The sequence below is a fragment of the Eptatretus burgeri genome, chromosome 15, assembly GCF_056783735.1.
Source record: "Eptatretus burgeri isolate ZD-2024b chromosome 15, Ebu_testis_v1, whole genome shotgun sequence".
Classification (NCBI taxonomy): domain Eukaryota; kingdom Metazoa; phylum Chordata; class Myxini; order Myxiniformes; family Myxinidae; genus Eptatretus; species Eptatretus burgeri.
Genome location: NC_140975.1, coordinates 69,577,200 through 69,594,311, shown reverse-complemented (window position 1 = coordinate 69,594,311; position 17,112 = coordinate 69,577,200). Strand labels below are relative to the sequence as shown.

General features: G+C 45.2%; 1 protein-coding gene across 1 annotated transcript in view; it reads right to left on the bottom strand.

Moving 5' to 3' along the window:
* The window catches only part of LOC147012463 (sulfotransferase 2B1-like), a 72,997-nt gene that overhangs the window by 6,628 nt on the left and 49,257 nt on the right, over positions 1-17,112 (bottom strand). The window contains exons 3-6 of the mRNA XM_085856726.1: positions 16,646-16,854; positions 14,519-14,645; positions 14,270-14,364; positions 4,700-4,880 (exon numbers count right to left, since the gene is read on the bottom strand). Of these exons, the coding sequence (XP_085712852.1) occupies positions 4,700-4,880; positions 14,270-14,364; positions 14,519-14,645; positions 16,646-16,854 (612 nt within the window). The remainder of the gene's footprint in view (positions 1-4,699; positions 4,881-14,269; positions 14,365-14,518; positions 14,646-16,645; positions 16,855-17,112) is intronic.

Genomic DNA, 17,112 nt, shown 5'->3' with positions numbered 1-17,112 from the left:
CCTGTAATCCGGCTACTCGGAGGCTTGGGTTGGAGGATCGCTTGAGGACGGGTGCTCTGCACTGGGCCACGCTATGGGAGGGTGTAGGGCAGCCCGGAATCATGGTGAAACCCAATCCTTATCCCTGTGTCATAAGAGGCGACCAGCGTTGCGTCAGGAAGGGCATCCGGCGTAAAACCTATGCCAAATCAGTATGCGGATCATAATGGATGATCCGCTGTGGCGACCCTTAACAGGAGCAGCCGAAAGACGAACAACAACACATATATATATATATATATATATATATATATATATATATATATATATATATATATATATATATATATATATATATATATATATATATATATATATAGTTACGGATCTGGAAGCCATGAGCACTCAACATACAGGTCCTATAGCTCAGTTATTTCGATAAGTAAATGTGGATAGATAGCTCCATTTTCCATGTCTAATGGGTATTTAAATGTACACTAGTACGTGCCCGTACGTGCAAAAAAAAAAATTAACTTTCAAACCGCGAGCCACAAACAACTACACAGGCCGTTCCTTCGCTCTTGCATGCCGTACGTGCGTGGCCGTACGTTTAAACCAAAAAAACCTTTCAAACCGCGAACCAGAAACAACCACACAGGCCGTTCCTTCGCTCTCGCATGCCGTATGTGCGTGGCCGTATGTGCGTGCCCATACGTGCGTGGCCGTACGTTTAAACCAAAAAAACCTTTCAAACCGCGAACCAGAAACAACCACACATGCCGTTCCTTCGCTCTCGCGTGCCGTATGTGCGTGGCCGTATGTGCGTGCCCATACGTGCGTGGCCGTATGTGCGTGCCCATACGTGCGTGGCCGTACGTTTAAACCAAAAAAACCTTTCAAACCGCGAACCAGAAACAACCACACAGGCCGTTCCTTCGCTCTCGCGTGCCCGTACGCGCGTGCCCTGACGTGCAACCCCCCCCCCCAAAAAAAACAAAACAAAAAAACTTTCAAACAACTACACAGGCCGTTCCTTCGCTCTCATAAACGACGACTAGATTGGGGCATTGTGTTTATCTATAAATGCGCATAAGAAATCGAGAAATTATTAGAATACATTAACGATTAAGTCATCACTATACGGAAGTGGTGCGTGCCCGTACGGAATGTTCACACGCATTCCACGAATTATCGCTTTCATAGAAGTCACAACTGCTGTGATACTTACACACACACACACACACACACACACACACACACACACACACACACACACACACACACACACACACACACACACACACACACACACACACACACACACACACACACACACACACTGCTGGAATTATTTTGATAGTCAGGGTTTTCTTTTATTTTTACATCAATAATAACTACAACAACACGCCTTCACCTCGCTTCCTCACACTGACGCCATTGTCTGCGTGCATGTCAGCACGTATGTGGGCAGAGTTCAAGGAGGATCCTCGCGGCCGTCCTCGACCAATCAGCGTGCTTCGAGTGAGGTGGCCGCCGCTCGGCCAATCAGACCCCGCGACGGTGAGAAAGGCGGTCCGCGTGACGTCACCACGCCCCAGGCCAATCGACGGACTTGCCGCTCGTTTTGACCATTGGGGAAGGCGACGAGCGATTCTGCGCGCCAAAACCGTCCAGTGAGGGAGAGCGGGGAGGGAGGAGGAGCTCCCCCTCTGGAGAAGGGTGAATAAGGGGACGGCGCGATCGGACGACGAGAGATCCTTCCTCCACAAGAACCGCAAGTCGGTTGCGCGCCGTCTCTATGTCGGTGAACGAGAGAGTTTTTGAGATAGTTGATGTCCATCGAGCAGGCAAGGTTGTGGTCAATCTGACGGGCAGGTGAACGAGTGTGGAGTTATCAGTCCTCGTTTTGACATCCAACTAAAAGACTTGGAGAAGTGGCAGAGAAACCTCCTCCCTTCTCGACACTTTGGGATACAGAGGAGAGGTTTGGTTGTCGGGACGAGCGCTGAAGGAGCTCTGGAGGCTGATTGCGGCTCGCTGGTGCCTGGTTCGAATGGGCTCGCCCAAACCACACGAGGTGGACGTGTGCGTGTGCGTGTGGCCCCATCCTTAAGTAGTCAATTGTTGAGTGCCTTGCTGTACATACGTGCATCTCTTTAGTCGGATAATTCTGCTTCTTGCGTGCTCCCTCCCCCCTTTACCCGATTGTAAATAAATCCATTTGTTAAATGTATCAGTTCGTTGCTGTGTTTCTTCCATTGGCTTAGCAGGGCACGTGTTGGTGAATTACAAAGGCTGTTGCCGCTGTAAAAGTACATTTGGACCGACAAGACTTCGGCAACCGTCCGCTCGGGTTGCACACGGGTCAGGCACGCTAACGGCTCGACTCGTACGATGGCAGTCAAGGGTGTGAATACTCGGTAACTCGCCACGTGGATCTCGAGGTATTTTGAAGATTGGCAAATAACCCTGTACCACGTGGTGAAATTATTGACGATTCACGGTCTGCTAAGGGACCCGTACCCTCGGAGTTTTCCGAAAGGTACGATCTAGATTCCGGGTGTTCGGTAGAGTCGACCCCACTGCTCCACCGAGCGGTCAAGCTCGCAACCGATGCCCGGCTCTGCAACAATATATGTATGTGTGTATATATATATATAATATATGTATATCCAAAAGGACCGTATCGCAAACCCTCCCATCTACTTTCTGAACAACAGTCTCAAAGAGGTTCAGTCACTCATGCTCTTGGGTGACACTCTCAGCCATGATCTCTTTTGGACAAACCACATTTCAAAATTGGTTTCCAAAGCCAGACACCAACTGGGCATCCTCTGTTGTGCAAAGTCCTTCCTTGGCACAGCTGAGCTCCTATCTGCCGACAAGGCCTTCATCTACAGTTTGATGGAGTACTGCTCTCCCCTCTGGCCTGGCACTCCTGCCTCACACCTTGCTCAGCTTCATGCAGTGGAAACGAAGGGTTTCAAGATCATTGGAATCTCTCGTGGTAAAGCTGAGTCTCTGGGCCTATCATTTTGCCATCGCAGACTGATGGGTGGTCTCTGTCTTCCACCACCTCCTTTCTGGTCTTGCACCCTTTGCTCTCTCTCTCCATGCTTTGTACCCCTCCCCGCCTCCTCCCCCAATGAAACTGCTAAAATCCAGAACCACTGCTCACCTCCACTCATTTGTTGCTCTTTTTCCCCACCTGTGGAATCGACTAACACACCCTATTCAATCTCATTCTTCCCTCCTCCAGGTCTTCAAGACAGCTTTTCACCACCATCTCAAATCATACCCCATCCATAACCATGATCTTTCCACCCCCACCCCCAACCCAAAATTTGTTCCTGCATCCATCTTGTCCACCCCTTGCATTCTCCCCAACACTTCATCGCTAACTGCATCCCTTATTTGTTCATCTCCTTGTATTTTCTCCTTCCACCCTGCTGTTTGCACCCCCCCCAACCCATCCTCCTCCTGATGTTCCTTTTGTCCACTGTTTAAATTTTGAGGTTAAGAGTTCGTAGAGCGTATCACATTTTAGTTTTAAAACATGAGCGGAAATTAATAAGTTAAATAAAATTACGAACAACGCCAGGAGAAGTCCGACAGTTCCAGTAACTTTATTTAATTTATTTCATTTCTGGACTTCTCCGGACCCCGGGCTTCTCCGAGCGGTGTTCGCAGCTTTATTTAATTCATTCAATTTCCAGACTTCTCCAGGCATCACTGGATGGCAATATTGAGTTCTTTTTTTTATTCGTGATGGTCCAGAGGAGACTGCAAAGTTGAAGAAGGGGAGGAGGAGGAGGAGGAGGAGAATGTGAATCATGGAGGAGTTTGAGAGGCAGAACATTCTTGTGGTTTTCACTGAAGAAGTTTTGGGATTGACCCAAGCTTGTATCACGCTGTTTTTGGAGAGGGAAGAAGTGACCTCGCTGGAGAGGAAGAATAAGACCTCAGAGATAGACGAGAGACAGGAGAGCTCCACGTGCACAGGGTGCAACAAAGCGCTTTGAGGAGGAAGAGAAAGGGCCGATCAGGAGGCCTCGTCTTGAAAGGTAAAAGAGAACTACGAGGGTTGATTGAGGGGATGATCGTCGCTGGCGCTTCTCATAGCTGGTTCACTTCATCGTGCTCTGTTTGACTTTCTGCATCTTGGGTGCTACTCATCACTGATGGCTGGTTTTCTGTCATTGGACTGACTTCCTGGCTCTCATCGTCTCGTTCCTGGCTTCCATTGTGGGCTGCACTGAGTCCTTATCTGTACATCATAGACAAAGGGATGCCCACATTCTTATCTTTTTTGTACAAGTGTGATCTGTGGCACCGAGAGTGAGTCCAAGCCTCTTCCCTGGACCTTTCTTTACAAAATAAACCCTTTAAAGGGTAAGAAAGAGTGTTTGAGCCATCTGCTTTCTGTGCCGTCAGTCAATTTTGGCTCATTTGAATGATCCTTGGGGAACGGCAACCGTAAGTAAGAACAACTGAAGACAGTGCAGAAGGAGACCGTTTGGGCATTTCCCAGGCCAAAAAGTCCCGGCGTTGAGACATACCATGTTAACAGGCACTCAGTCGTGACTTTTCACTCACACACACACACACACACACACACACACACACACACACACACACACACACACACACACACACACACACACACACACACACACACACACACACACACACACACACACACACACACACACACACCGACCTTTGCGCATGAATTTCCCTGTGGAGTGATCCATCAGTTGGTTTGGCACCAGAGTGTAGTTCACCATCTGACTATCTTTCATGGAGCTGAAGGTGCAGTGATTCGTGATAGCTGACAACGCACCTTCATTGAGATCGTAACCGAGAAATTCTGCAATACGAAGCACGTTCCCTCGCAGGTCCTGAAGGTGAAAATAATCACAAGAATGCTCGGCCTGTTCAACATTCAACATAAAATCAATTTTATTTTACTTTGTTGAGGTTTTTTTTTTTTGTACACCTTGTCGAGGCCCATATGAGAGCTAACACACACCACACAGCAACAAGAGAGGCAGGAGTGGAAAGGACAAAACAGTGGGGAACAGAGACATGATGAGATCTCTGGAAGGGAGAAAGATGGGACGGGGAACACGGGGTATCAAGATGGACATTACAGGAACTTTCAGGGAATTTGAATGGGTTCGGGGTGGATTAACGGGGATAGAAAAGATCGAGGATTTAGATGGGGGATGATAAGAGGATGTGGTGAATGGCTGTTTTGAAGGTCTGGGGGGGAAGAATGGGATTGAAGAGAGTGAGGGAGTTTATTCCAAAGGCGGGGAAAAAAAAGAGGAATGAAAGAGTGAAGGTGAGCAGTGATTCGTCATTTTGTAGTTTTATCAGAAGGGGATTGTTGGTGGACCTTGAGCACCCTGCGGAAATATGGTGGGGACAAATCGCAGACAGAGCAGGGGGGGGGGTGGTGGTGTGACTGGAGAGGAGATGGTAGAAGACAGAAAGACCACCGACGTGCCTGCGGTGAGAGAGTGAGAGGCCCAAAGGCTCAGCCTCATGGCGGGAGATGCCAATGATCCAAAATGCCTTGGTTTCCACAGTGTGAAGTCGAGAAATGTGGGAGGCAGGAGCACCAGCCCAGAGGGGAGAGCACTACTCCATCAGGCTGTGGACGAAAGCTTTGTATGTGGTCAGTAGCTTAGGTGGGCCAAGGAAGGACTTTGCACAATGGGGGATTCCATGTCGGCGACTGGCTTTGGAAGCGAGGTTGGAAATGTGGTTTTCCCAGGAAAGATCATGGCAGATCGTGAGACCCAGCAGCTTGAAAGAAATAAAAGGACTTCTTCAAGAGGATTGTTGAGAAAGTAGATTGGGGGGGGGTGGTGGTTCTAAATGGTCCTTTCGGAGAGACAAAGTGAGAGTGTGAGATTTGTCAGGATTGAAAGACATGTTCCATGTGTTGGACAAGTTTGTGATTTTTATCTCGATCTGCAGAGAGTGTAGAAGCTGCTGCATACCAGTCTGAAGGATGACAGATTGTACGGCAGAGGGTGGAGTCATCAGAAAAAAAGATAGAGGATTTTCCAGAGTCGGAGAGATCATTGATGAAAACCAGAAAGAGAACAGGGCCCAGAACGCTACCTTGAGGAACTCCAGCCTGGATAGGAAGAGGGGATGAAAGAACTCCATTTAGGGCCACACATTGGCTGCGACAGGAGAGGAAGTCTGCGAGCCATGAGTGGAGGAGGCCTTGGATACCATAGAAAGAGTTTGGTGAGCAGGACAGGGTGCCAGACCATGTCAAAAGCATGTGATATGCCCAGGGATATGGCTCTGATTTCATGTCTGGCATTGAGTACCTCCATCGATTTGTTGGGAGAGCAGAAGCAGCATATCCAGGGTAGAGTGACCTGGTCTAAAACCAAATTGATGATCGGAAATCAAGCCATTGGAGAAAAGGAAGGATTTAATGTCTGAAGCGATGATAGATTCCATAACCTTGCTGATGATTGGGAGAAGGCTGATTGGTCTGTCATTGCAGCGATTTGTTTTTTCACCTTTTTATGCAGGGTAGTAATGTTTGCTGATTTCCAAGCAGATGGCAGATGACCTTGAGAAAATGAGAAGGTGAATAGAACAGAGAGAGGGTGAGCAAGAGCAGGTTTTTAGGACACGTGGGCTGATGTCATCTGGACTGGGTGCAGAATCTGAGTCGAGGTTTGACAGCAAGCTCTCCACCTTGTCAGGAGAAAAGGACGCAGAGTCCAGGGACAGTTGGGTGAGACTGGGTAAGGTGGGTTGAGAAAGCCATGGGTTTTGGACACAAGATTTCGATGCAAACGTGGAGTTTAGGCATTCAGCCTTTTTACGTGTGGTATCAGCAGTGTGACCATTTGAGGTAAGGGAGGGGATGGAGGGGAACATACACCATCAACAGATTTTATTAAACTCCACTAGGATTTGGAGGAGCGAGAGAAGTTTGAGAGTTCAGACTTGAGCTGAGAAAGATGTTGTTTTCTGGCTCTCCTGAAGGTAGATACACACTTGTTCTGAGCTTTATGGAAGGAACTGAGATTACCCTCAGTTGGGTTTGCTTTCCATGAGACAAAGGCAAGTTGTTTCAGGACAACTGCCTCACCACAAGCTTCAGTGAACTATGGGCGGGAGGAAGGGTAGGACAACTGAAGACGAGAGGGGATAAATCTGTGCATGAGGGAGAGCAAGTTTCTTTGAAAGAATTTCCAGGATGAGGTGATGTTGGAGAAAGTAGTGATGGGAGACCAGTCTCGAAGTTTGATGGCTGCTTTGAGACCCTGACAGTCAGGCTGAGTGAAATGCCAGACTCGACGGCACTGAGGTGGTTTTCCAATAACAGCCAGAGAGATGTTTACGTTGACAAGCACGTGGTCAGAAGAACCGATTGGAGCGGAGGAAGAACAGCAGATATTGTCAGGGAAGTTTGTCAAAATCAGATCCAAAAGAGTTGGTTGAGATCCGGGTCGGGAAGTTGACCGATTGAGTCGGTTCCAATGAGTTACAGAAGTCTTTTGCTGAAGTGCCATGGCAGGTGAGAGAGGTACCCACACCGAGCCAACTGGCATGACAATTGAAGTCACCACACATGAGGAAGAGAGAGTTCGGATGATAAGATCGAAGTTGGTCCATGTTTTCGGATAGTGAGGTGTAACGGGAGTCATCACTGTTTGGTGGACGGTACAGCACACATTTAAACATGAGGTGGGAGTGGAGGGGAAGCCATAGTCAGAGGTATTCCTGGGGGTGTGGGGGAGTGATGGCAGTGCATGGAGAGTGATGAAGAGAGCAACTCCTCCACCAGGACGAGGCTCAGGTCTGTCATACCGGAGCCGGGAGTAACCAGGGAGTCAGTGACGTCTTGAGGGAGGAAAGTTTCTGTTGGGCAGATTATGTCTGGTTTGTCAGTAACAACCTGGATGTAAAGATCTGTAAGGTTTGAGCGAAGACCCCAGATATTTGAGGTCCACACTGTTAATGAAGGAGGGAGGAGGCTTTGGGTGCAGGGAAGGGGTGGGGGAGGGTAGGAAAAGGGAGAAGGGGGGAGTTGTTGAAAGAGTGTGGGGAATTGCAGAAGAGCTTGGGGAGGGAGCTGGATGAGTAGGGGTTAAGGTGCAGTGGGGAGTAATAAGAGATGGGCAGAAGGTAGTTGAAGATTTGAGGAGGTGGAGTGATTAGATGGAGAAGAGAGGGCAGTGGAAGGAGGAAGCTTTGTGGATGAAAAGGGGGCAACTTTGAGAATGGTGAATGAGGGGGGTGAATGGTGGGAGAAGGGTGAGAGTTGAGGCAGAAAAGTGAGGGGGGAATTTTTGAGAGAGGTGAGAGGGAAGCTTGGAGGGGAAGATTGTGATGGTTGCTTTGAGAGGGAGGGGTGAGTTGGCACTGAAGTTGGGAAAAAAAATGACGATTGAAGTAAAGCGAACATTCATTGGAAACTGGTTTTTAAAATTTTTTTTTAGTTCAGAGTTGTGACTAAAGGCATTTATAGAGGGATGCAATAAAGGTGAATTAAGAGAATGGAGAGAAGAAACTCTCTAACAGTTGGATTTCAATAGATGGGAGAAGAGGTTCCATAGATGGGAGAAGTGAGGAATAAAAGAGTTAAACGAGTTACTGTATTTTGGTTATTAAAACCGGTTGGTGGAGAATGTAAATGGTCTTCAGAATGTTTATTAACCAATTGTACACCATCTTTAACTCTTCTCGTTTCCTCTCTTATGTTCCATTCATACGAGGAAAGCAGTTAAACCTAAGGCCACCATGAGTTGATGAGTGTGAAGGTCTTGTATCCACCATCTTGTGGTGTGCAGATGATCTACAAACAATTGTTTCACTCCAGGTATAGCACTGCATCCTGTTTGGATGACAAACCTCCACAAAAGTATTGGAATGTCCCACGAGGAGATCGAAGCATAAGACCTATTCTCACATCACAAGCAGGTCAGTGGTCTCTGGTTGGACCTCCTCTCCTCCATTCTAGTTCCCTCCCCTCTCTCTCTCTCTGTCTCTCTGTCCTCAACGCTACCCAAAAATTCCAGGATGCATCCGTTGTTCCAGTAATCTCTTTCTGGTTATACTTCTAAAATCCATTCTGACTGCACACTCCAATTCTTTTATTCCCCACTTCTCCCATCTATGGAACCTCTTTTCCAGATGCTTTTCTATCTCACTCTTCCTTCCAGAACTTCAAGCAAGCAATGCAATGTCACCTCTTATAATCCCCAAATATGATTCATGATTTTTATTACCCCCATTAACTCTTCCCAACTCAACCCTCTTATTTCCTGATTTCAGGGTTCTCTCCCTCTCTCTCCCCCTTCCCCTCCTCTGTCCCTGCCTCCACCTGTCTCTGTCGACTCTTTCTCTTCCTTTCATGTTCATGTATCTCCTTACCAATTATGCCCAAATGTTGTCCCACTACCCCACTGTCAATTTAATCTCACTCTTCGATGAGCTTCACAACTTGCACAAAAAACCCCCAAAACACCATGTTTTACACGAGTCGAGATGCACGTGACTGGAGGCAATAAAACAACCTGTGGACACTGTTTCGGGAAGGGCTGAAGTATTGAACTTTATGATAAAATTTCTAAACATTCTCAAACATAAAAATCAACATCAGCAGAATAATTTATTCATTAACCTCCGCCATCGAAGATCGGAGGTTACTGTTTTCACCCCTTTATGTTTGTTACTTACGAAATCTAAAGATTTCGTAAGTATATTGATGACTTCCGTTTCTGTTTGTTATCTTGCCAAAACGAAGTTTTTGCAAGATATGTTAGTCAGCTTGTGTGTTTTTTTTTTATTTTTAAAATTTTTTTTGTTTGTCTGTAATCACGTATAAAAAAAATTCTGCAGAGCACAGTTATCATTGGAAATTTTTGTAACTTCGCATATCAGAGGCCTATAGAGGTCCCTTTCAGCGCACAAAATTTTGAAGGTCAAGGTCAAAGGTCAAGGTCACTTTGTCACAAATCAGGGGAGTCGACGAAACCCTTATTTTTTGAGTAATTTTGATCGGATTGTCTTCAAACTTCATGGGAATATAGTTCATGCTCTGGCGCTCAGCTGATTAATTTTTGGTGGCGATTGGCCTTGACCTTCATTTGTTTTTTTTTTTGTATGTAATCACGTATAAATCACTCTGCAGAGCACAGTTATCATTGGAAATTTTTGTAACTTCGCATATCAGAGGCCTATAGAGGTCCCTTTCAGCGCATAAAATTTTGAAGGTCAAGGTCAAAGGTCAAGGTCACTTTGTCACAAATCAGGGGAGTCGATGAAACCATTATTTTTTGAGTAATTTTGATCGGATCGTCTTCAAACTTCATGGGAATATAGTTCATGGTCTGGCACTCAGCTGATTAATTTTTGGTGGCGATTGGCCTTGACCTTCATGGTTAACGCCTAAGGTCAAACATATTTGACCCCAAGGTCAAATTTTCAAGTTTTAGGAACCATATCATGTAGAACCTCAAATTGAACACCTCAATGAGTGCTTTCGAGATATGTCAAGCTTGAGACATTATGACGTCATTTGGTGACATTATGAGGCAAACGCATATTTTTCATGGTTACTCTGTAGAACGATTCTCATCGGAATCTCTCGTAGGCAGATATTCCTCAAGGAGTCGCTCCTGGTGGATAGCAGCTCTGTTCACCTCAGTGTGACCTTAAAGAAGTCACACGTGGTCACCTTTTGGCAAGATACGGGTCACCCTGCGGGTGACATTGGTTTATTTGTTTGTTACTTACGAAATCTAAAGATTTCGTAAGTATATTGATGACTTCCGTTTCTGTTTGTTACTTATGAAATCTAAAGATTTCGTAAGTATCTTGATGCCTTCCGTTTCTGTTTGTTTGTTTGTTTGTTTGTAGGCACGATAACTCAAGAACGGAAGCAGCTACCAATGTCAAATTACACCACGTGATTCAGGAGGGTGATGGCTATTGCTGATTAGATTTTGGTCAAAGATCAAGGTCACAGTGAGGTCAAACATCCAAAAAATGATAACTCAAGAAGGGAAGAAGCTACCCATGTCAAATTACACCACGTGATTCAGGAGGGGGGTGGCTTGCGCTGATTAGATTTTGGTCAAAGGTCAAGGTCACAGTGAGGTCAAACATCCAAAAAATTCGATTTTTGATGGTTTGGTACAGAATCATCGTAGAAACTTCTGGTTTGCGTCGCTACCTTCTCTCGAGACAGCTTTTATTAGACAAGGTCAGAGGTCAAGTTGACGATTTCGTAAGTACCAGTCTATGACTGCTTGTTTGTTAGTTTGTTTGTTTGTTTGTTTGTAGGCACGATAACTCGAGAACGGAAGAAGCTACCAATGTCAAATTGCACCACGTGATTCAGGAGGGTGATGGCTAGTGCTGATTAGATGTTGGTCAAAATCGGTCAACGGTCAAGGTCACAGTGAGGTCAAACATTCGATTTTTGATGGTTTGGAACAGAATCATCGTAGAAACTTCTGGTTTGCGTCGCTACCTTCTCTAGAGACAGCTTTTATTAGACAAGGTCAGAGGTCAAGTTGACGATTTCGTAAGTACCAGTCTATGACTGCTTGTTTGTTTGTTTATTTGTTTGTAGGCACGATAACTCGAGAACGGAAGAAGCTACCAATGTCAAATTACACCACGTGATTCAGGAGGGTGATGGCTAGTGCTGATTAGATTTTGGTCAAAATCGGTCAAAGGTCAAGGTCACAGTGAGGTCAAACATAATTCCATAAATTCACGTGGAGAAATGGAGTATTTTTGCTTCGCTCGATGTGACGAGTTCATTTTAACTTCGATTTTAATTTTGTCTTCGGTTTTTGCGATCGCTTAGGACGCTAAAAACTCGGTTGTCGCAATTCTGGTAAAAATCGGATGTTTTGGAGATGCTTTAAGATTGTATTAAAAATATTTCACTCGACGCGTCACGGGTCATCCCATGATGCAGTGCGCTCGAGCAGACGCGTCGTCGAGTTACGTTAAGGTATAATTGCGTGGAGAAATGGAGATTTTTGCTTCGGTCGACGTTACGATTTTTGATGGTTTGATACAGAATCATCGTAGAAACTTCTGGTTTGCGTCACTACCTTCTCGAGAGACAGCTTTTATTAGACAAGGTCAGAGGTCAAGTTGACGATTTCGTAAGTACCAGTCTATGACTGCTTGTTTGTTTGTTTGTTTGTAAGCACGATAACACGAGAACGGAAGAAGCGACCAATGTCAAATTACACCACGTGATTCAGGAGGGTGATGGCTAGTGCTGATTAGATTTTGGTCAAAATCGGTCAAAGGTCAAGGTCACAGTGAGGTCAAACATAATTCCGTAAATTCATGTGGAGAAATGGAGTATTTTTGCTTCGCTCGACGTTACGAGTTCGTTTTAACTTCGATTTTAATTTTGTCTTCAGTTTTTGCGATCACTTAGAACGCTTAAAACTCGGTTGTCGAAATTCTGGTAAAAATCGGATGTTTTGGAGACGTTTTAAGATTGTATAAAAAATATTTCACTCGCGCGTCACGGGTCGTCACTTGGTGCAGTGCACTTGAGCAGAGGCGGCGTTGATCACGTAAAGGTTTTGCGTGTGCGCGCTGACGGTGTTTTCGATAAAGATGGTGTTTAAAAGTCATTTTTTATCCCAATAAAGGTTATCGTCGCATGCCTGACTCGCGAAGCCGTCGGATTATGTAAAGATTGTTGGTGGATGGCCGAATATTACGGTTTTGTGACTGATAAAATAATATTGAATAATTGCATGGAGAAATGGAGATTTTTGCTTCGCCCGACGTTACGAGTTCGTTTTAACTTCGATTTTAATTTTGTCTTTGGTTTTTGCGATCGCTTCGGACGCTTATCACTCGGTTGTCGAAATTCTGGTAAAAATCGGATGTTTTGGAGACGTTTTAAGATTGTATAAAAAATATTTCACGGGTCGTCACTTGGTGCAGTGCTCTTGAGCAGAGGCGGCGTTGATCACGTAAAGGTTTTACTTGTGCGCGCTGACGGTGTTTTCGATAAAGATGGTGTTTCAAAGTCATTTTTTATCCCAATAAAGGTTATCGTTGCATGCCTGACTCACGAAGCCGTCAGATTATGTAAAGATTGTTGGTGGATGGCCGAATATTACGGTTTTGTGACTTTGATAAAATAATATTGAATAATTGCGTGGAGAAATGGAGATTTTTGCTTCGCCCGATGTTACGAGTTCGTTTTAACTTCGATTTTAATTTTGTCTTCGGTTTTTGCGATCGCTTATGACGCTTAAAACTCGGTTGTCGAAATTCTGGTAAAAATCGGATGTTTTGGAGACGTTTTAAGATTGTATAAAAAATATTTCACTCGACGCGTCACGGGTCGTCACGTGATGCAGTGTGCTCGAGCAGACGCATTGTTGAGTCTCGTAAAAGTTTTCCGTGTGCGCACTGACGGTGTTTTCGATAAAGATGGTGTTTAAAAGTCATTTTTTATCCCAATAAAGGTTATCGTCGCATGCCTGACTCGTGAAGCCGTCGGATTATGTAAAGATCGTTGGTGGATGGCCGAATATTACGGTTTTGTGACTTTGATAAAATGGTATAAAATAATTGCGGGGAGAAATAGAGATTTTTGCTTCGGTCGACGTTACGATTTTTGATGGTTTGGTACAGAATCATCGTAGAAACTTCTGGTTTGCGTCGCTACCTTCTCTCGAGACAGCTTTTATTAGACAAGGTCAGAGGTCAAGTTGACGATTTCGTAAGTACTAGTCTATGACTGCTTGTTTGTTTGTTTGTGAACAGTATTACGGAAAAAACTCCTTGACGGATTTTGACGAAACTAGGTGGGGGGATGAGGTATGGTCCAAGGATCATGCCATTAGATTTTGGACTTGGTCCAAAGTCCAATATGGCTGCTATGGCGGCCATTTTGAAAAAATATTTGAATTTTTGTTTTTGCATTTCTACACGTTTCAAGTGATTTCCACCCCCCCAAAAAAAAAATTGTTGGAGAAAAAAAAACAAATTTTGCCACTTTTTTATCAAAAAAATTTCGATTTTTTTTTTTTTTTGGCATTTCTACATGCTAGTTCTATTTCTACAATAGAATACATTTCTACAAGATCTAGTTTAGTTTATTCAATCGTGGTTCAGTAGTCTGATCTGTTTGGTGATCTACAATGAATGGGATATCAGGTTCACTTAAGTGACCCAGCAGTATTGGCGGCGGAGGTTTTGCACTCTACCGAGTGCTCCCCCTCTAGTTCATAAAGGAGTCACTCACCATGATCATGTCCTCGAACGTGACGAACAGAAAGTCCAGCTGGTCTTTATGATCGAGCCAGCCCTGGATGTGTCTGAACCACGGGCACATGTACACTGCACACGGACAGTATGACACACGTGTCATGTAACACGGGACAGTACAAAACTGTACTCCAGTCTACCTGTATTTACATTTGCAGACCTCTGTCAAAGCACTCGAGCCCCCTCCCCCCACCCACCTCTAAACCTGCTCTCAGTCTTGTCTCACCTGTGCCATAAATCATCTTGTTGGTGAAGTCTTTGAAATCCCCGGGATCCTCGAGGAATTTTACAAACTTGCTGAAATAGTAGTATGAGATGGTGATGTCCTTGGGATTTCGTGCTGTGTAGATCACCTGAAAAAGGTCAAAGTTCACTTATTTGGGATGCCCTGGTTACTCCCATGGGAGTCTCTAAAGTCTGATTCAAGTAATAATTCATTAATTCATGAAACAAATGAAGGATGTAATGATTATGATGAAACCGTTACATGGAAGGAGAAACGGTGGGGTCCGTACCTATAGATTGTGGTAACAATAGCTTGGCCAATGTTATCGTATCGGTTAACTTACCTTTGTAACAAGATATTTGTTTAGAAGTAAGTCTTATCATAAAATGTGTGGCAAGTGTCAACCTCAAGACAGTATAGAGTAAGACCATGGTGTAAAACCTGTAAAAGGTGAGGCTGGATGAGGACTTGGGCATTTCACAAAGGCACTGAAACAGCGCTATAAAAATGTGCTTTTCAGGTCATTATCGACACTTTAAGGCTGCCAGTAGCATGCACGGCCGTCCCGTCACAGCTTCGGAAAGGGGCCACAGGATAAGCGGCCTTGTGTTCTGTGGAAAGTTCCTGGATGGGGCGGTGGGATGGATGCTGTGGAAAATTTCCGCCCCAATCCAGTAGAGTAACCAATGGGGACCAGCCGTGGGAGGGCCAACCACTATGTGGAGCACCTCCCTGTCTTCGGGAATGGCCAATAGGGACCAGCTGAGGGCAGTCCCTGCGAGGTAATAAAAACTACAGCACATCTCTCTCGCTCACTCTTTCTCAACTTCGTTGCCCCAACATTTTAGACTATTTGGTCGAGAGGCGCAGACGCTTCTGCCCACCACTATCACCATCTACCAACATCCCCAACCTGCCGCACTAGCACTGTGTGCCATCATCCTGCAGCCACCACCAGCTTTGTGCCTTATTGAACGACTCACCTGCCTCTTTGGTCGTGAGAGTCCAGTATTTGGCACCATTTGGGTTTAGGCCTTAGTTCTCTTGTACATAAGTTTGCGTGTTGTGGTCAAAACCTGGTTCGTTCCGTCCTATTTATAGCGTCTTGTTTGCCCTTATACCCATATTCTTTTTCAATAAACCCCATTTTAATCATGTGGAAAGTCTTCCCACCTTTTGTCTGCCAAGTGTTCCACCACCAGTTTTCGCTTGGATTGGAGTGATCCTTGAGGTTTTGTAAATGGTACAGGACAATTAAATGAACATAGTGTGAATTTGGTAAACTCTGCGATCTTCAGGATCTAGATCTTCATTGAAATCGATGAAATCAAATTAATTCTTCCTTTTCACACACCCAACATGTCCACCAGGTTTCGTCCAAATCCATCCACAACTTTTTTAAGATATCCAGTTCACAGACAATTGGAGCAGAGGAAGAGCAGTAAAGTTAGTTATCACCAAGTCCAGAACCTATTTATCATTTGGAGAAATCTGGGTTGGAAAGTTTATAGAATGAATCAGTCCCATAGAGTCACAGAAGTCCTTTGCAGAAGTGCCATGGCTGGTAAGAGAGGTACCAAGGTACCAAACCAGGTACCATGGCTAGTGAGAGAGGTTGCATGGTGACAATTGAAACAAGGAAAAGAGAGTTAGGATGAGTGGTTAAAAGTTGGTCCATGTTGGGTGTGTGTGTGTGTGTGTGTGTGTGTGTGTGTGTGTGTGTGTGTGTGTGTGTGTGTGTGTGTGTGTGTGTGTGTGTGTGTGTGTGTGTGTGTGTGTGTGTGTGTGTGTGTGTGTGTGTGTGAGAGAGAGAGGTAGATATGGTCATCACTGTTAGGACGATACAACACAGACAAACAAGGGGTAGGAGCGGACTGGAAGTCGCAACCAGAGGTACTCCTGGGGATAGCAAGGCGTAATGGGCTGTGAGAAATTGAGTTCTTGATGTAAAGTGCAACTCCTCTGCCAGGGTGGGGTTCAGGCCTGTCTATTTACAAGGGAAGGAATTATTTCAAAAGTTACATTTACTTATAGGATGTTCCTCAAACTCCAGGGTATGACATTGTTTCTCAAAGTGTGGTTGTACATTTCCAAAATTGTCCAACAACTTTTTTTGTCTCACTGCACCTTGCCTCTCCCTTTGGACAGCTGGGCAGGTGCATATTCGTATGGCAGGTGTGTGCTAATGAGCCGTGGCGCAGCTCGCTTCTCGAGGAATTCCTTAGCCGTGTTTTGCTCCAACCAGGGTACACGCTCCCAACTGGGACGGGTCTTGACTTGGGACAGGTCACCGTTACTTGTCACCAGGGTCAGGATCTCCTGCATCCAGGTTGTCCCTGTAACAAGTGGTGTGTATTACATCATCGATGCATTAACGTTAGACAATCAGGAACAATTTGGGGGTAATTCTGAAAGCTGGTGTATGAGGTTAATGGCTCAGAAATTATATAAAACATGTCAGCAACGCTCTTCCTATCAATGAAAAACCTCAAATTCTAATACACATCTGCACAAACAACATAGTTTAAGAGTACACAGCTTATGAGTAAGCATTTTGTGGCATCTCACCAACATGCTGCAGCTTGCTAAACCGC